This window comes from Leptidea sinapis, chromosome 15 (assembly GCF_905404315.1).
Source record: "Leptidea sinapis chromosome 15, ilLepSina1.1, whole genome shotgun sequence".
NCBI lineage: Eukaryota > Metazoa > Arthropoda > Insecta > Lepidoptera > Pieridae > Leptidea > Leptidea sinapis.
In genome coordinates this window covers 2,854,335-2,875,958 of record NC_066279.1, presented here as the reverse complement: position 1 = coordinate 2,875,958, position 21,624 = coordinate 2,854,335, and the positions used below count along the sequence as shown (strand labels likewise).

General features: G+C 34.9%; 1 protein-coding gene and 1 non-coding gene across 5 annotated transcripts in view; both read left to right on the top strand.

Annotated features, from left to right (window-relative positions):
* LOC126968369 (uncharacterized) overlaps positions 1-14,947 on the top strand; it is a 95,113-nt gene extending 80,166 nt beyond the window's left edge. For 3 of the 4 annotated variants that reach the window (XM_050813355.1, XM_050813357.1, XM_050813354.1), the window contains 4 exons: positions 544-701; positions 2,733-2,928; positions 3,810-3,996; positions 8,757-14,947. In XM_050813355.1, the coding sequence (XP_050669312.1) occupies positions 544-701; positions 2,733-2,928; positions 3,810-3,996; positions 8,757-8,946 (731 nt within the window). In that variant the 3' untranslated portion in view covers positions 8,947-14,947. The remainder of the gene's footprint in view (positions 1-543; positions 702-2,732; positions 2,929-3,809; positions 3,997-8,756) is intronic. The other variant, XM_050813356.1, reaches the window with a different exon arrangement.
* Trnar-ucg (transfer RNA arginine (anticodon UCG)) lies at positions 6,909-6,981 on the top strand. The gene has a single exon. It is a non-coding gene; the product is annotated as a tRNA-Arg (tRNA).
* Positions 14,948-21,624: the final 6,677 nt, after the last annotated feature.

The window sequence follows — 21,624 nt, the reverse complement described above, 5'->3', positions numbered from 1 at the left end:
ATTATTGTGTTTCGGTCTGAAGGGCGCCGTAGCTAGTGAAATTACTGGGCAAATGAGACTTAACATCTATCGTCTCAAGGTGACAAGCGCAACTGTAGTATCGCTCAGATTTTTTGGGTATTTCAATAATCCTGACAGGCATGGCGTATCAATTACCATCAGCTGAGCGTGCTGTCCGCCTCGTCCCTTATTGTTATAAAAAAAAAATAGCGCCACGCTGTATGTATGTTACAACGCGCTCTGTGCATCATCAGCCGGAAGACGTCCACTGCTGGACAAAGGTCTCCCCCAAAGATTTCAATGACAATCGGTCCTGCGCTGCCCTCATCCAACGTATTCCGGCGATCTTGACCAGATCGTTGTTCCATCTGGTGAGGGGCCTACCAACACAGCGTCTTCCGGTACCTGGTTGCTATTCGAGGACTTTACTTTGCCCCAACGGACAGATGGTCGTTGGGGCAGCCCAACGGCCATCTGTCCGTCGAACTATGTGCCCTGCCCATACTGTGTTCTTTGCATGAGTCAAGGTAACTTTGTTTGTAGTCACCACGGCGGCGGGAGGGGAGGACGGTGTGCGGGAGCCGGTGGCGGGCGCAGCACTACGGCTGTGGGTCGTGGTAGGCTGCGTGTGCGCACTGCTACTGTTGGCCGTGCTACAGGCTGTCTGCACCCTCGCACACGCGCAATCTGCCAAAAACAAGGTATCATAAGAAACACTGTGTGTTTAGAAAGAAAACGAAAGAAAGAAATGTTTTATTTGTGACGTTAAAGTTATAACTGAATACAAAAGCTTAAAAAATTTGTTCGTAGATAGAAACCGATAAAACAGGCTAAGTTTAATACTTTAGTGTGCGTGACAACGCGACGCGATTTGTATGTCACTTTGTGTTTGCATTGCTTAAAACAGAGGCTAACTCTAAACTCAATTTTGTTCGACGTTTTCACATTTGTCATAGTCTATCAGCTATCTAGACGTACTCATGATCTGAGGATGAATGTATACATAAAATGCATTTCTGGAGCCCAAGCCTATTAACAATGTCGTAAGATTAAAAAAAATAGCGGCGGGAAACAGGTCTTATTTTTTCGTGCGTTAATTAATTTCTTCAAATTTGCTAAAATTTTTAAAAATGTCCATGTTATGCAACTGTTTTATTTCCTCGCAATCGAAATGAAAAGCAGAGTATATAACTCGTCCACAAAACCTTTTTATCCTCGACATTACTATCAGCTACAAGTCTCGGATAAAAATGGTTCATTTTGTGCACTCGTTGTAAAATCTACTATGTATTCACAATTATTAAGGGAAATTAACAAACATACTAAGTAAATAATTCAGAATGAGAAACTCATCAAGGCAGTAGATGCAGCGCCCATTCACAAGGATGACGCCTTAGTCTAGATAGGAGCCTCTTGCTGCTAGGCAACCGATGAAAACAGGCCAGATTTATTACTTTATTGTGCGTGACAAGCTACGTCTTACACTTGTTGTCTTACAATAGTATGTCAGAATGTAAATATGCAAACTAGAGCTTAACTATCAACCACAATTTTCTCTCATTGTTTGTCTATCTAGACGTATCTAAATGACGCAAGACTTATTGTGTTTCAGTCTGAAGGGCGCCGAGCTAGTGAAATTACTGGGCAAATAAGACTTCACATCTTATGTCTCAAGGTGACGAGCGCAATTGTAGTGCCGCTCAGATTTTTGGATTTTTCAAGAATCCTGAGCGGCACTGCATTGTAATGGGCAAGGCGTATCAATTACCATCAACTGAACGTCCTGTTCGTGTCGTCCCTTATTGTCATAAATTGACATTACCATATTTAAGGGATGGCAGCGACCCGCGCACAAGTTCCTTTTTTGCCATAAGCAAGTGCTCAACAGGCTATATAATAATAATAATAATAATGACACACTTTTTACACAAATTATCTTGCCCCAAATTAGGCAAAAAAAAAGAAAAAAAAAATCTTTTGGAATTTGGCGCCATTTTTAAACATGAGGAGTTAGCGCCTTATTTGGTCACATGAGAAACTTGTGCTGATTTGCAAATTCAATAACTAAGAACCTGGCAGTCGAATCATAAACAACATTCGAAATTGATCAAAACATAGCAGTGTTACAATTAAAACTTATTGTGATTTGATCAATGGGCTCAATTTTTAAATAAATATAAAAAGCGCGTGCTAATTCAGAATAATTTGTAAATCATGTTTGTTTTTAATTATAATAATTGAATCAAGTCGAAATTCAATATTCTGTCTCGACAATAACTTGTTTAAAAACAAAAGCGTCGACGTTTGTTTTTATAAACAAACCCAAACACTTGAACAGCAATAAATTATTTTGTAATCCGAGCCCGTTGCGTCATGCGGCGGTAGACAAGGATGGCAAGGGCGTCACGCGCGGTGTGGCATCTTTGCACCTCAGGGGATAGACCTAGAATATTTCGAAAGCTTTTCTATGAGTTCAAAATTTTTCAAATCGGTCCAGAAATGGCCGAGAAGAAATCAAATGGAGTCACCCGGTGGGAACTTCGCTCAATAAATACATATAAACATCCATAACTCGGAAACAAACATTAATATTCATCATATAAATTATTCCACCTAATGGGATTAGAACCCGGGACCTCTAGCTCAGTAGGCAGGGTCACTAACCACTGGTCTATAGGGGACGTCACATATCACTTAGGTATTTAAATTGATAATTTCCAAATGATTCCCAGGACAAGTTAATATCGAGCACAGTTTGGAAGGATTACAATTCGGCGAACACCAACTACGCCTTCGAGCCGTTTGATACAGACACGTACAGGAACAGAACCCCCGGCCCCCGCGCGAGACCTACCTCCCCGCCCCCGCCCAGACCTGACGCCATGGCCGGGAAGATGAACGGCCACAAGACATCTAATGGACATAAAGGTTTTACAATTATGAACTTTTTTTATTATGATAATACGGGACAAGACGAGCAGGACGTTCAGCTGATGTTAATTGATACGCCCTGCCCATTACAATTATTGAAAAACCCAAAAAGTTCTGAGGGACATTACAATTGCGCTCGTCGTCTTGAGACATAAGTTAAGTCTCATTTGCAAAGTAATGCAATAATGTTTAGACATTAGTTTTTAAATTGAAACCTAGCTAGATCGATTTATCACCCCCGAAATCCCCTGCATACTTAATTTTATGAAAATCGTTGGAGCCGTTTCCGAGATTCAGATTATATATATATATATACAAGAATTGCTCGTTTAAAGATATAAGATAAATACTTATAAACATACATAAATACATATAAACATCCATATTCATCATATAAATGCTTGCACCTACCGGGATTCGAACCCGGGACCTCTAGCTTAGTAGGTAGGATCGTAGTAGTTAATACATCCACTCCCACTCAACACCTTAGGGAGGAGAGGATGGCTGAAAAACAGCGCTGCATGGAAACATAAATCCATGATTCCATGTCAGGTGAAGCTGAGCCTTTTCCTTTTGCCTTTTGTTTCATCGCGTATCCTAATTGTTTATTTTATATTTGTAATGATTTGTATGGCAATAAAGAATTTATTATTATTATTAGTATTATAATCAGCATCACAACACACCTTTATATGAATCAATAATACAGAAACAGTAAATCGTAGTTTACATTTTATTATTATTAATTATATTATTATAAAGCGATGACTCTTCGAAATGTAACACAATTATAGTGTACCTTCTTCTGCACATAAATATATCATTTTAACTGCAATCCTATCTTTCTGAATGTACAATAAGCCCACATTAAATCACAGCAGGGAGCCCCAACGGTCATAACATGAACCCCAACGGTCATCACGCCGCGAACGGCTCCAAACATGCCTCCAGCCCCGGCCGCGTGGTGAAAACTCCTACCGGCACTGCTACCAAGAAATTCCCCAACAGCGCGGCTCAGTTCTACCACGACACTCGGTCACTGCAACGACCCAGGAGTCAGTTTGGGTGAGTATGTATGAATAGCAAAGTCTAAAATCTTACAGTATACATAATCTATCTATCTATCTATATAACTACCTAACGTTGTTCTGTGCATAGTAATAAAATACTGTTTTTTTTTATGAATTTGTCAAGAATATTTCATAGCATCAAGAATTATTTCGTAAAATATGCTTCATGTATTCTAAGTTCCTGTTGTTATAATGAAATTGTTTCACAGCAGAACTGTCAAACCGTGCATCTCTCATGGATAATATGTCCATACAAACCAAAAATAATTATGGGTCTCAGATCAAAATAAAAACTATCCTATCTCTCAAGTTGGACTAAACTGCACTCGATGAAGTAATCCCCATTAAAATCATCTTAGTTAGTTAGTTCATTAGTTAAGGAGTCCATCGCGGACAAACAATGTGTCACGTAATCTATACTAATATTATAAAGCTGCAGTGTTTGTTTGTTTGTTTGAACGCGCTAATCTCTGGTACTACTGGTCCGATTTGAATGATTCTTTCAGTGTTGGGTAGTCCATTTATCGAGGAAGGCTATAGGCTATGTTTTATTTTTCAAAATAAGGGATCCGTAATAAAATTGCTATTTTGTAACACAAGGTGTTAAATCGAAAACCTATTTTTGCGTGCGCTGCAAAAACTATTGACAATAGAACAAAATGATGTACAGGCTATAATATAGACAATATTTTATTACTTATAAAAGTATCGCGTGAATTATACTTTATATGGCAAAACAACGTTTGCCGGGTCAGCTAGTTTATATAATATTGAGATAATGAAAATGGTCTTTGTTTGAGGCTCTATCAAGCCTTAACCACTGACGCTCTGCAGCATATGCGGTTAAGAAAATTAGACGGTTAACTGACATAGACACGGCGCGACTTAGTTACTTTAGTTATTTTCATAGTATTATGTCCTATGGTATATTTTTATGGGACAGTGCGGCCGATATTAATACCATCTTTGTGCTGCAGAAGAGGGCTATTCGCGCGATTTATAAACTAGGTCATAAAGAATCAATAAGAGAAAAATTTAAAGAAATAAACATTTTGACTGTTGCTTCTCAATACATTTTTGATAATGTTCTGTATGTTCATAGGCACGTTGAGGAAATTTCTAGAAACTGTGACATTCATAATGTTAACACGAGGAACAAACATAAACTTGTTATGCCTACTACTCGGTTGGGTCGACTTAGTAAGTCTTTTGTTGGGCGATGTATATGCTTCTACAATATGATCCCAGAAAATGTACAAAACAAATGTGTTAAGAAATTTAAAAGAATTGTTAAAAAACGTTTGTGTGGGAAGGGTTACCATAGCATAAACGATTTTCTTAATGACACCACGGACTGGGAATAAAGCGAACACCCTCAGGCTCTTTAATTATAAATGTTTATTGTACGATATTACATTGTAATCCATATTTTATATTAAAAAAAAGCCCGCTGCGTTTCTTGCGCCCATTCTTCTCTTCGTACTAGGAATGTACCTAAGAGCTTCCCTTGCCAGCTCCTTCTTTTCATCCAGAAGACTTGCATTAAATTTGTGCATTTTTATGCAAGTGTATATTGATTTTTCAACTCTCGCCTAATTCTGCTTTCATATGTATCATAATATTCATAAATTGTAGCATTATTATGAGTGAAATAAAGAATGTTATTTTCATTCATTCATTCATTCCAAACACTTAACCGTACTGGTAAATCTATAATCTGATATTAATTAATGAAAAATATTCACGATATAGTTGATTTTTATAAAAAAAAAATAGCATTTTATCCTACCATAATTTATTTCTTAATAATCCAACACTGAAGTCCAATAAAGAACGTTACTGTAACCCAAATATTAAAAAAACGCTTTAAAATAAAAATTAATTAGTAACTATTATTGATAGCTAACTACAAACTATTAAGTAAAAATGTCGGACATAAAATAATATCACATTATTATCAACAGATTTTATAACAGACTAGCCCAGAACTATACTGACTATACATACTTGTATTGCCGATATTAAAATCGCGATACAAAAGTAACTGTTGATCGTAGATGGGTAAAAATTTGAAGTTGTTAATGCTGACACATAATCAAACAAATTAAAAAAAAAAAATTAAAAAAAATCGTGTGGACCACCCTTAACATTTAGGGGGATGAAAAATAGATGTTGTCCGATTCTCAGACCTACCCAATATGCACTCAAAATTTCATGAGAATCGGTCAAGCCGTTTCGGAGGAGTTCAATGTTTAACACCATGACACGAGAATATATATTAGATTATATACTTACTTGCTAGTATTGAACTAATTACCAAGTACCTACATTATAATATACATCTATACATAAAAAATGTATATACGGTAGATACACCAAAATAACATTTTTTACAATTCTTGTCTGTCTGTCTGTTTATTACGGCTAATCTCTGAAATGGCTGGACCGATTTTGACGTTACTTTTATTGGCACGTAGCTGATGTAATAAGGTGTGACTTAGGCTACGTTTATTTTAGAAAAATCCTTTATTTTAGAAAAATAAAGTAATGTTGCAATATCCAAGAAACGTTTACTCTAAAAATTATTTATATGGCAAAACGACTGCCGGGTCAGCTAGTTTTAAAATTATATACTAGGTTGTAAGACTTTACAATATGTACTAGCCACTAGGTAAACCTAGTAATAGTTAATGCATTTGTAAATCTATTTCTAACTATTGCACAACATTGTAATATTTCTTCAGTCGCTTTACCTCACTTCTAATAAAAATATATTGCACAATATTTCACAAAAGCCTTTTGAAAACCTTGACATAAAACACAAGAGCACTCTCGTGAAGGGTGCTAAATAGGAATAATAATGAACTAACTTGACAACATACAGAACAATTCAATATTGTTACACATGACCGTGTGGCCTAATGGATAAGGCGTCGGACTTCGGATCCGAAGACTGCAGGTTCGAGTCCTGTCACGGTCGATCACATTTTTTTTATTATAATATTATGAACCTTTCTTACATAGATTTATTTCGTTTATTATACTTTTTTAATTACTATATTATACTTTGTTTTTAAGAATTCAAATAAAAGTTTAAGTTACTGAACTTCTATGTAATTCTTCTATTCGTTATTTATTATTAAAAATAATAAGTAGCGATTGCACCTAATTTATTTTTAATATTTTATATTGCTGGATGATAAGTGTAGTTTATATTTAGTAAATATATTTTGAAGAGCTAACCACCACTAATAACTTAGACTCGTAGACTCGTGAAATGTGCATTGGACGTTTTGGATTGCTTGTGAATCTTACTTTTTTTTTAATGAAAATAAGGGACGAGACGAACAGTTCAGCTGATGGTAATTGATACGCCCTACCCATTACAAAGCAGTGCCGCTTAGGATTCTTGAAAAACCCAAAAATTCTGAGCGCGCGAACACTACAATTGCGCCCGTCACCTTGAGACATAAAATGTTAAGTCACACTTGACAGGTCATTCTTAGTCATGGTGCCAGGAACCACTTTGTTTGAACTGTCACTGTTTTACCAGTGGGAGGCTCCTTTGCACAGGAAGCCGGCTAGATTATGGGTACCACAAACTCGCCTATTTCTGCCGTGAAGCAGTAATGTGTAAATATTACTGTGTTTCTGTCTGAAGGGCGCCGTAAATTACTGGGCAAATGAGACTTAACATCTTACGAGTATGTCTCAAGATGACGAGCGCACTTGTAGTGCTGCTCAGAATTTTTGGGTTTTTCAAGAATCCTGAGCGGCACTGCATTATAATGGGCAGGGCGTATCAATTTCCACCAGCTGAACGTCATGCTCGTATTGTCCCTTATTTTCATAAATAAATCCTCTGTATTTAAAAATCCTTCTTCAGTATTAGTACACAATACTTACACTTACTGGGAGATTATTATATTATAATCTCTCAAATTTAGATACGTTGCCGTGATCGGAGTCCCTTGGTAAAAAATAAAATAGTACTTACAAAACCAGAAATGTAAACCATGCAATCTTCTATTTAGGATGCTATGTTACTCTGTAAAAATAATGGTTTTGATTCAACCTTTCGACCGATTGCCAAGCCTGGTTGCCGCAGGCGGTTTTATAAAATCTGTAAATGCAGTGTTACTTATTTACGAAAACTAAATTCCTTCCTAAAATCTTCAAGATTCGATGTACTTTTCCCAATATTCAGACTATCTCCGGTTGTGGCCTACTTGAGATGAAAATCGTAACTATCGTTGACTTTTCTGTCCCAATAAACTTATCGACGGTAACTCACCTTATCCGTACCCGCTGTCTGTCAATGGGAGGACGTATAGCTCACCAGCGATAGAAGTTTATATGGAAATTGCAATTCACGCGTCCCAATTTAAGGCGATAAGAATGACTTATTGGGTATACTAGCTGACCCGACAGAAGTTGTTCTGTTCATAATAAAAAAAAACTCTTGCGAATGGAATTTTGCTGACCTCTACTCGGTGAAAAGAATATTCCTACCAAATTTCAAGTCTTTAGCTCTAATGGTTCCAGAGATATCGTGATGTGTGACTATATACGTGGAAATCTCTTATATATATATATATATATATAGATTGGGATAGCTTCAGATTATTGACAGCTAATTACTGACAGTAGAAGGTAGTAACTTATCTCTGTCTGTAGATATTTGGATATTGGGAACGGCCGTAAGATAAACGAGATTGCTAATTGTACTCAACAAGTTTGATATTAAATTGACAGCTCTACATACGATCCCAGTTCTGGTAGCACGAGGTCGGGCCGGGACCGCGAGAGAACGTACTCACTGCCCCGTGGATCGCACGGCCACCCGCACGGCTCGCACGAACCGCAGCCTGATTTCTACTTCATGCCGTCACAGAGGAAACACGAAGGTGAGATTGTGCGTGTGTACGTCACGCCCAGAAACTAAACTAAAGGTTGTTTAGTAGAGTTCAAGAAAGATAACAGTTTTACTTGGTACTAGTACTTAAAATATTCAATACCTATAAAAATTACTGCATCCCTAAATGATTACCTAAAAAGCAGTTCTGACTGCTTCGAATGTTTGTTTGAATGGCAATAGAAAAACAAACATTTATATTTAATTTGTCAAAAGTATTTTAAGAATTAAGTGCTACACAATTGTTTTTATCGTTCACTTGGCAGAACAATGTTTTACCATCACACTCCTAGCAAAAGTTAAACCAAAAACTAATACCTATTATAAATTAAAATAATTCTATAGAATTACATAATTTCTATGCATTTGCTTGTATATAATATGTTTGTTGCTAAAGGTGGTAAAGCTTTCACCGTAACTTCTGCTAATATTCTTATATTACTTGTGTTTCTGAGGGTAGGTGTAGATTGTATAATACTTTTAAATCATACAGTATTTTGTGTTTCACTTAATACCATCACATCATTTTTAGTAAGTGATAATTAAAAATGCCTTCAGCTTTGGTATCTTGAAAATATTAGGTAATATTAGAAAAGTACAAAAGTATGTATTAAATATATCGGTATAGGCACTATCGTTTATTGTACTATGCCTAATTTGGGTATATATTATAATCTAAGTATGTATAAGTAAGTTATACTCATAATTTATAAAAAAATATCCAGGTAGAGATAAAACTCTCGCTCATTACGAACTCTCCGTATCTTCTGTTTGTTATTTCTCTATCTTCTTCTTGGTTTTGGGTTGTCATTGTGTCTAATACAATATATTTTGATTGTTCACAGAATTCTAAGTGGATGGACATTACTAACAAACAGTTACCAATTAGGAACTCATCGAACACATCTATACAAATATATTCTAGTCTTCTGTCACACTGATATTAGTTATAAATTAACGCAAATATTACTCTAGAAGTCTGCTTCTAGAAGAAATGTTGAATCTTTATTATTAACTCTATCATCGTCATTTCATAATATTATCGAAATTTCAAAGTACCGTCAAACATGGCAAATATTGATAATTTTTTAAATTAATATGGAGGGATGGCGTTAGAAGAACTTTCTCTGTGTAATATTTCATTTAGTTTTTATAGTATTTGACAGCTGAAATTATGCTGCTTAAGCTAAGACAGCCCAATGCAAAAGTCGAATGTTTTACGTAAGTAAAGTCTGAGCAAAGTCTAAGTACTAAGTGTTCTATAAAAAGGGCGTTAAATTAGAGTGGCGCTGCAGTCCCTGCAACAGGCTAAATTTTAAAGGAGCGCAAAAAGCAAAATGATAAATTATTATTAGCTTATTTTGATATCTTTCCATGACACAATTTTTCCCCATAATTATTGTTAGTATAACAAACACTAATGTGTAAGCATTACTGTGTTACGGTCTGAAGGGCACCGTAGCTAGTGAAATTACTGGGCGAATGAGATTTAACATCTTATGTCTCAAGGTGACGAACGCAGTTGTTGTGCCGCTCAGAAGTTTCGGGGTTTTTCAAGTATCCTAAGCGGCACTGCATTGTAATACGCAGGGTGTATCAATTACCATCAGCTGAACATCCTGCTAGTCTCGTCCCTTATTTTCATTTAAAAAAACAGACGGTGAACTTAATACCACGCGACAGAAGTGAAACCTTCATCAAGGCGAAATTAATAATACGAACAAAAGATAGTTATCTTTTGTATAAATTACTCTAGTAGATTTTGGTCCAGCTAATCGCGCTCCCTTGACGTCTCGAATACTCAAACCGACATAACCAAACGCCGCGCCGGTCTCACATTTTAATCAATACCCATGGCACACAAAATAGTATATTGCGATTCTAGCGCCATCTAGTTATAGGCTATAGCAATTACTGTACAACATAATGTACCTAATTTTGCCAACTTTGATCGGTACATGTAGACTAATAAGAATTAGCACACCAAACATAATATTATTTACAATTTGGCTTTAGCTTGGTAAATAATAAATATGGTACAATGGTTGTAGTTATATGTTGTTGTTTTATATAATTTTTATTTCAACGAATCATTGGCAGCTTTGGTATTTGGCATCTTTCATCATGTTGATCTTAATTATTATAACAAAGCATAGGTCCATGATTACGATTATTAAACCAAATAAAACAATTTGTATTGCGGAAAATATCCTTTGTTTTTTATTTAAATAAAAAATATAAATTTGTTAATATTGTCCCTGTATAGGGTTGCCAACTTTTATTATAAGAAATATTTTATATCTGATTACAAAGGAGGTAAATAAAGAGTACGGACTTCCAAAAAAGAGTATCATTTTACATTTTTAAAAAGGAAATTTTTTGTGCATGGCATTGACATAATGACATAAATGGCTGCGTTCAGAAATTTCCGAATGTGGTTTGGGTAATTGGGTATACCAACATATTAACAGTAAATAGTCGACTTTTTTGGTTATGATATAATGGGTTTGCATAGAAAAAAGAGTATTACATACTCTTTTAGTGTTATATAGTGAACAATTCTCTTGGCTACGCTATTCCTACCGATATGAAGTAATTACATTAGCAAGTATTAAGCTCTGTTTAAACTGAGGCGAATAACGCGCGGGACGCGTTTTAGAGCAATTAGCTCGCGTGCCTTAGCCTCTAAAACTGACGCGAGGTCCCGCGTATCATTTTTGGTTCTAAAGTGGAGAAACATCATGCATCGTGAGATCAAACAACTCGTATTTCGCCTCAACTTGAGCGACTACTCGCGTCAATTTGAACACGTCCATACAAGTTAGCTGACACAATCGGCGCGAGCGGATTCCGTCCCCCACCCCGCACGTTATTCCTCAGTTTGAACAGAGCTTTATAACTAAACAGCGATAGTGTTAGGTACCTACATGTTGTTTAGTGTGCTTCTTCTTATATTATCACTGTGTAGTAGAAATATATATGTATTTCTGTAAATGCAACTAATGATTTAATGTTTTTCATTTATCTGCTCTTATTAATATTTCATATTGTGTCACTAAAATATTTTCGTTATTTTACCTTGCTGTATATTATATTCCTACCGGTGTCCAATATAATATACCAAATATAATAACAAAGCATATAAAGTTCTTCTTTCCTTCATATGTATCCTGTTAATAAATTCCTACGGTATAACGAATTATACTCTAATGAAGTGGCTGTAAAGTATATATAGATAATTTGATTAACATTTTGAGTGTTGTCCATTTTAGGTCTCATACTTCGCGGCCATATTTTATTTACATTATACTTTATTGTCTGCTTCAATTAGGTACCGCTACTACAAATATACGTATAATATATATATAATACGTATAAATTATCTAAGGAATAATACTATATTGAGTAACAGCGGTTTTTCGCAGCATTACCTACAGGTTAACCTGTACCTACCAAAATTTCAACGTTATTTTTTTACTTGAGTTAGTAAATATACTACCTTAAAAAATATGATTGACATAAGTACGTTAATTTTTATTGTTTTCACTCACAATTTGCTTATGTATGTATAAATTACAGAAAAAATATTAATCTAGTATGTAGATAATATTGAATAATTATAGTTTTTTGTTTTATAAGATACTTATTAAGAATGTTTAAATTTTAGCCTCCCATTTACATTAATATTTTTTTGAATCTTTTGTATGCTAAAGTGTATTATTTTAATTTTAATAGTGTAATACTTGTTGACGTTTAAGTTTTTATGATAAGATACATGTACAAATATAGTTAGTTAGGTAAAGGTGACGCCACACTGGCTAGACTGCTCAGATGGCACACTGCTATACCGTTGGTGTGGTCGTACCTTTATATTATATTATTTATTATGTTAATGACAGAGCTGAGGCAAACCAAGCTTCAGAACGCGAAGCAAACTTAATTTCGAGCACTCACTAAAGACACTAATCACTGCCGAAATGTATGACCGAGAAAAAAGTTATACGTGATAGTACGTATGCGGCAGACAGATAAAAGATCAATGACCGAAATTATGTTTGCTTCGTGACACGTGTATAAAATATATACAGTTGATAAAGTATATTTTTATGTATGTTTATACTCATTCTAGTATAGTGAGGTAAATATTACTTAAGTTTTAAGTAAAAATTTTGTATAAACCGTGATGATGGTCCAACACATAAAAGGCTGTAAGATGAGTAATTATTATTAAAAAAATAATAATTAATAAAGGCTAATATTTTATGTATTTACTACCATCACGAATATTATTATTAGATCGAGCTAATTGCCACGCAATATACGCAATGAATTTTGACAGTTCACTATTAGTATTATTTTACTCTGTTCTATTATTTTATCTACACCCATGCTTTAAAACCTCTATTAAAGATTCTGAAACAGTTAGCTTATTGCCAACATTAAAACACCCAATGTTATAATAACCATTACATCATCCAAACGAGTGTTGTAAGGTTGTACTGAATTTCATAACAACACCCCTATGTTTTTTTTTTCGATCCCTTCATGCGCAGAGAGTTTCAACAGACAGCCACATTCTTATTGCTCAATGCGTATATCTGTATGAATTTAAAAAAAAGAACATTTTCGTTTACGCGCGTTCCACACTATCAGAACGCCGCGCGCCGTTAAAAAAAGTAGATTATTCGAATCCCCGCCATTTTTCTTCGATATTTTTAATGTTTTGTTTACAAAAAATAAGCGATTCATTTTAAACGCTGAATATTCGAGTGAATTTTGATTATTGCACTATACAAAATGTAAATTACTACTAAAATAAATAATTGTTTCCTTAATACTTAGTTTATTTGTATATAATCAGTAACGAATTATATTAGGTTACTACTGGGACTGGTGTTTTAATGTTAGCAGTAAGCTAACTGTTCCAGAATCTTTTAGAGGATTCTAATTCTGGGTGTAGATAAAGTCTTGTACGCAACTGTTGATAATTAGGTAACACTCATGTGATACTATTATCATAATATATAAACCCACATTAGTGTTTGAATATCCCTTATTACACAACAGTTGCATAAATAACTATTACTTCACGGTTTATCATTTTAAAATATATGATTCCTTTGCGGAACTTTTACGGTTATTTTGTGAGTAATTATACATATAACATATTATACAATTTTTGTCTACAAATCAATTTGTCGTGTCTGTGAACAACATACGATCCGTCCATACATTCGTCCACGTTTTTTTAACGGCAAAACTACAATTATGGTGCTTTTTATAAGTATAAGAATTAATATATTAGTTTCAAAATATTTTATGTTACGTTACCGATACCTTCTAAATATGTGTTAATAATTAAGACGACTTAGAAAATTAGCCACTTAAATAATTTTCAAATTTAGTAGGTATTACTTTATGTAAATTCTTTAATATATTTGTATAAAGGCTTACTTATATTAGAGATTTTATTTGAGTTGTGATTATACAAAAACTTCAATAGTATAATGAAATTTTAAAAGATATTTAATTAAAAAAAAAAGTTTTTTTATGATTTACCTGTGATCATCACGTCTAAATGTGATACTGCAACCGCCCAACGTTGATAGCTGGCAATCCACAACAGCGCGTTCAAAGAATATTTTCGAGACAAGACACTCATTTACACTTTCTGGAAACATTATCCGGCTGCATTCCGATCCTTGAAACACATTTAATTATTGTCGCAAAATTCAAAAAACTTGAATCATTGTAAATATCCAGTTAATAGTGATATAATAAATATTTTGTCACTAACAACCATCCATTTGCCAACATTCCCAGAATAAACGTTTTATTTTATACTATTTTATTAGGACTAAGAATGTATAATTGATTCCGTATTTATATTGGACTTATGTAGAATTTATGTGACCTTATATAGATTAATTAATTTATGGAAAATTATAACAATAGTACCATAGAATAACACGAGTATTAAAACCGAAATAACAGAACCAAATGTTAGAAATGAATAAATATTTAAATATTATATGTGTTTTATTTAATTCCTGTGAATTGTTTACAAAACTACAATTTAAATTATTTATATTGAGGTGAAATCCTATACTGAACTTATAAAGTTTTTATAGTTTAGAAATTTTTGCTTAATATTTGAAACCATCCATCCGACATAGGCACAATAGAGAATTTTATAGGAATTGTGAATACCTTGTTAACAAAATAAACTTGTTATGCCTACTTACTACTCGGCTAGGAGGATTTTTAAAGGCATTTGTTGTGCAGTAAGGTGTACGCTTTATCGATAATGTGCAAAATTCGTATAGTAGTGACCAGTGGAAGGCTCCTTTGCATCGGATGCCGGCTAGATTATGGGTACCACAACGCCACTTATTTCTGCCGTGAAGCATTAATGTGTAAGCCTTACTTTGTTACGGTCTGAAGGGCGCCGTAGCTAGTGAAATTACTGGGCAAATGAGACTAAGCATTTTGTCTCAAGTTGAGGAGCGCAGTTGTAGTTCCGCTCAGAATCTTTGGGTTTTTTAACAATCCTGATCGGCACTGCATTGTAATGGGCAGGGCTTATCAATTACCATCTGCTGAACTTCCTGCTCGTCTCGTCCCTTATTTTCATAAAAAAAGTGCAGGTGTGATTCCTCTTGTATTGCGAAAATGCGTATCAAAAATGCGTTGCCAGTCTTTCAGCAATGTGTATGCGCTTTTTTTGAAGGTACCCATGTCGTATCGTTCTGGTGTTTCCAGGATTTCCGCACAAGGATACTCATTCCACAGCTTGGTTGTACGTTGAAGAAAGTTCCTTGAAAACACTGTGGAGGAACAGTCCACACAACCATACACCCCAAAGGTGGGGATGATATCCTAATTTGTGGCGTGTCGTGCGAAGGTGGAAAAGAAATTCTCCCCCGCTAGTTTGAGAGAGCATAGAAACTACTTCGAGATTTTATTGATAATTAGATTAATTCGAAGACTTAGAGGGGGCCGGGGCAATACTAAGTGTTGGTTAAAGCCCACGTTAGCTTAAGCTATTATGCTATATATTTCTATTAATAGAAAAAAAAAATGTTCATACAATAATGTTTGTTCGTGAAGGTCTGCTTACTGTATAGTAATTCTCGTAGTGTCCATAAAATATACAATAAGAAGATTACAATCTAAGAAATCAGGCAGCCATTAAAACTGCAAAAAAGAATAATGGGAGAGTTTTTCGAGTGTTTCTAGCGCCTGTTCTTGAGCCTTGTACAGTACTCCAGTATCACAATTCGTAGTTCACAACAGTATTAATAAAATTGAAACATAAAACAAAGGACAATGATTCTTGCACCTACCAAAATAATGTCAAAACAAGTTGCAAGGCTCCGACTTTCAGAAATCAGAACGTTCCGAGCTTAGGTTTTGAACGCGCCTCTAAAGTCTAAACGCATCAAACTTTCGAAAATTCTTGGCGGGAACTCCAAACGTGGCGGTCGATTTAATTAGTTTTACTGTTATTCGTTAAAATATATTGTGTTAATATTACCAAAACTTATTTTAGTCAGTGTAAATAATTGTACATTTTGTTAATTATTAAAATGAATGAACCGGAGGACCCAGGTGGAACGCCGAAACGAACCAAAATTGTTCGAAAAAGAGGTGCGAAGGAATGTGGACCTGAAGAAGGCGGCGGTGAGGATGACTTTACTCCGTTTTTTAAGCCAGGTTATCTGAGACTTTATCCTGAACACTGTACAAATACAGACTTCAAGGTTTTTGTTGAAAGCCAGGACCAACAAGTTAAACTTGGAAATAAAAGCCCAGTTTACTTAAATCATATTTTTACTTCAGAGGTGAAAGGTGTGGTAGCTTTACATAGAGTCAATGCCAACAAAATTGCGGTTGTTTTCAAACAATACAACACTGCAAATAATTTCATAACAAATACTGACTTTTTAACAAAGCACAACTTGAAGGCGCATATTCCTGCAGCGCAGATAGAAAAAACTGGAATTATCCGATATGTGCCTACCAACATTTCGAACAAAGATTTATATACGAAACTGTCTTCGATCTATGAAATTATTTCAGTGAGAAGATTCATGAAAAAAGTCGGTCAAAGTACTGTAGGTCTTGAGACTGTCAGTATAACTTTCTTATCAAATGTTCTGCTCGACAACATCCAATATGACCTATTTTCGTTCCGGGTGTTTGAATATGTCCCGCCGTTGCAGCAATGCTTCCGGTGCTTCAAGTTCAACCATCCTGCGAAAATTTGCAATGGTAAACAGCGTTGCTCAATATGTGCTGGGGAGCATAATTTCAGAGACTGCGATAAAAAAGAGAACTTGTGTTGTGTCAATTGTAGTGGCCCTCACCTGGCCATTTCCAAATCTTGCCCAATTAAAATGAAGAAAATACTTGAAAAAAAGGGTAACATTACTTATGCCTCTGTGGCTAATACAATTAAGTCATCTGATTTTCCGTCTTTACCTGCACATTCGAGCAACATTGTTAAAACTCTACCATCAAGCCAAAATGTATATAAATTAAATAAAAATGTAAATAATGTAAAAAAAACAGTACCTGAACCTAACTTGAACCAAACTCAACTTAAGGCTCAAATTGCAAACAATAAGAATATTCTGATGGCAATGGTCCAAACTTTAGTTGAATTGGGTAATAAAACAGATAATGAACCTGTGACTACACTGTTCATTAAAGACTTACTTTTAAAAAATTTGTCACATTAATGGACAGTACAGTACAGAACATACAGCAGTTATGTATAGCTCAGTACAATATTCAAAGTATACATAGGAAAAAACCCTTATTGTCTAAATTTTTAGCTGAACAAAATGTTGATATCTGTTTACTCAATGAAACCTGGCTGAAAGACAATCAACATTTTAAAATTTCAGGATATAATTCCCACTATCATAACGCCCGAAATGAGCATGGTGGAGTAGCAATTTTGATTAAACCATATTTTAAATATAATATTATTCAAACCAGATTTTACCAAGACATTCAGACTGTGGCATTATCATTATATGTAAGTGGTAACCAATTAACGATTTTATGTGTATACTGCCCTCCCTCGAATGGTAACTTCAGAATAAGTAAACTACGTGATATAATTAGAGATTTGCCTAAACCAATATATGTGGCTGGAGATTTCAACGCTCACCATGTGGCATTTGGGTGTATGACCACGAAAAGTCGGGGTCATCAGTTATACGATTTAATTGATGAATTTGATCTATGTGTCCTTAATAATGGTAGCTTCACTACTATGAATTATCCTAACCGAAATCCATCCGCTATTGATGTCAGCTTTTGTAGTGCTCCAATCACTCCACTATGCGAATGGTGGGTGCATGATGATTGTATGGGGAGCTATCATTTTCCTACGCTTACTCGTGTTTTATTGTCCGTTGATAGATACCAAATTAATCCTCCCATTGAAAAATTCTTATACAACAAGACAGACTGGACGAAATACAATGAGCTGTCGATAACTGCTTTTTATAATTTTGAAGTTAATAATGAGAATCCATTACAGTCATATGACGAATTTATCAAAAGGCTTGATACACTTAAGAGGGATACTGTGCCAAAGTTTGTCAAAGCAAATAACTATCGTTGTAAACCTCCAGCACCTTGGTGGAGTAACACATGTGAACAGAGTGTTATTAAAACTTATGAAGCTTTAAAACTGTACAGAAGGGACCCAACCATTGATAATTACATTAATTACAAAAGAATTGATGCTGTTAAGAAAAAGACTATTTCAGAACATAAGCGCAATGGTTGGGCGAACATCTGTAATAATTTTAACAGAACTACACCTGTTAGTATTATTTGGAAATACATCAAGTTATTTAAACGAATAAAATGCAATAACAGAACATATAATGACGAATTTGTTGTCCCTCTCTTAGAAAAATTATCCCAAAATGGATGTAGGGTTATTGATAATCTAGAAAGTTATTTTCAAATTAATAATAGCCTTCAGAAGTCCAGTTTCCTCATAGAACCCTTTACTTGGAGTGAGTTTTGTACAAGTTTACAATCCAGACGAAACACAACCCCTGGTTTAGATGATTGTCCATACATTTTGATCAAAAACCTAAATGAGTCCGTTCAAAAGAAACTATTAGCTAATCTTAATGCTCTTTGGCACTTAAAGAAAATTCCTAAATCTTGGAAAACACAGTGTGTAATCCCTCTACTTAAGCTTGACAAGCCACCTGAAGATCCTAACTCATATCGTCCCATATCATTGTCATCTTGTGTTGGGAAGCTTAATGAAAACATGATAAAGATGCGTCTTGAGTATTATGTAGAGGTGAACAACATCATTCCACATGTTCAATATGGCTTCCGGAGAGGCCGAAGTTGTGCTGACAGCTTCATCTCTCTCTTGTCAGATCTGAAATATGCCAAAAAAAATAATAAGTCCAGTGTTTGTGTTTTTCTGGATGTTCAAGGTGCGTTTGATAATGTAGACCCTGGCATTTTGGTTCAAGTTCTTTCTGACATTGGTATACCAGGCATACTTTGCCATTGGTTATTTAATTTTTTAACAGATAGAATTTTGTATGTAAGGCATAATAATATTCTCCATGGTCCAAGAAGGGTCTCCAAAGGTACAATGCAGGGGGCTACATTATCTCCATTGCTGTACAATGTATATACAAGTCAAATTCTTAATTTTGTAAATATAGAAGGTGTAAATATTTTACAATTTGCAGATGATCTTGTACTATATTGTACAGACCATAATGTTGATAGAGCTGTAAATAGTATAAATAATGCTTTAGATCAATTGTACATATATTATAATGACAGGTTGGCTCTACAGATTAACCCCAACAAAAGCAAGGCCATGATTTTTAGTAAAGACTTTCCCTCTAATGGCATACTCTACAATAATCATTCAATTTCAGTTGTACCTAATCATAAATTCCTGGGTGTTGTCATTGATAACAAACTTTGTTTTGATTTACACATCAATCACATTATAACTAATTCTCTTAAGGGCTTAAATATTATAAGATGTTTAGCTGGTGTGACTTGGGGTGCAGACCCCAAAGTTTTAAGTATGCTATATAAATCTATAGTCAGAAGCCACTTCGACTACAGTTGTTTAGCCTATTCAAATAGTAGTTGTGTAAAAAAACTAGACATAATTCAAAACAAAGCTCTGCGAATTATTTCTGGGGCTATGTGTTCAACTCCCATACGAGCTATGGAAGTTGAAACCAAAATAATGCCACTGTGTCTTAGAAGACTTCTGCTAATAGAAAGATATTTACTAAAGCTGTTATCTGGTAATGATAATGTTCTCAAAAAAATAGTACATTTTCCTGTACAATGCTTGGCTCAGCAGACTTCGGGAGGTGATCTTTTACAAGGTTATTTCCCAGTTCTACCTCTCATTGTACTGCAAATGAATGAAGATTTTAAAAATGTAATTAAACAATCAAAGTGGACATGCTACTCATACCCATATTCCTCTATTATATTTGAGACCAATATTGTTACTAAAAAATTTTTTAATAATTGTGAATTATTAAGTTTTCTTTCCAACAATAACTACTATACTTTGTATACAGATGGTAGCAAAAGTGAGCTCTTTGTGCGCAGTGCTGTTTATGATCCCCAATCCAAGTTTGGTCAAAGTTTTCTTCTGGACCCTAAGTGCAGTGTTTTCACTGCAGAGGTATATGCGGCCCTCGAGGCCCTGAAGTGGATTGCACGTATAAATAGTTTTAATAATTTTTTAATTTTAACAGACAGTTTAAGTATGGTCCAAAGTTTAACCAATCTCAGATTTGACTTTAAAAAAAACTATATATTGTATAATATAAAAAAATTGTTATTTAGTTATGCACAAAAGGGCATAAAGGTCTCTTTCATGTGGATTCCATCACATAGGGGCATAACAGGAAATGAGACAGTAGATAAGATTGCACGTGATGGAACCAACATGTTGGATGTTAGCTCCATAGTAAAAGTACCTTTGACCGACTGCTATCAATCTATTGACAACCAGGTCAATAGTTTATGGGTCGAATTTTGGAAACAAGACCAAGAACAGAAGGGTAAATGGTATGGAAATATTCAAGCAAACTTACCTGTGGCACCATGGTATAACAAATTGAAAATGGCCAATCGGGACTTTATTACGACTATAAACAGACTGCGTTTTGGTCACTCCACCGTCCCGGCCCACCTGGCTCGGTTGGGCATAGTGGAGAGTAGCTACTGCACCTTCTGCAATAATTCTGTTGGTGATATCGAACATTTCATATTTAAATGTGAGTGCTTTTCGTTTGACAGATTGATTCTTGTCAGTGAAATTAGTGAAATAGTGCAAAATCAATTGACAGTGCAAGATCCCTCCCGCCGCCTGAGTGATATGTTGAAAAATAGATCCTATTACGTGCCTCTATATAAATTCATCAAAAATACAGTTGGGAAATTATAATATACCTAATAAAAATACCCAAGACTTGGCCTAAAGGTCTAGATACCAGGCCATAAACTCCAAAAAAAAAAAAAATCAAACTTTCGAAGTTTCGACTGTCATATGTCATTTCCATTTGTCAATGGCCAGATCCATGAAAGGCCAGATGACAGCAGACAGATCAAATTCAAAGTCAAACTTCTTCAAGTTAAGTTCAAGTTCAAACTTCAAACTTCAAAGCG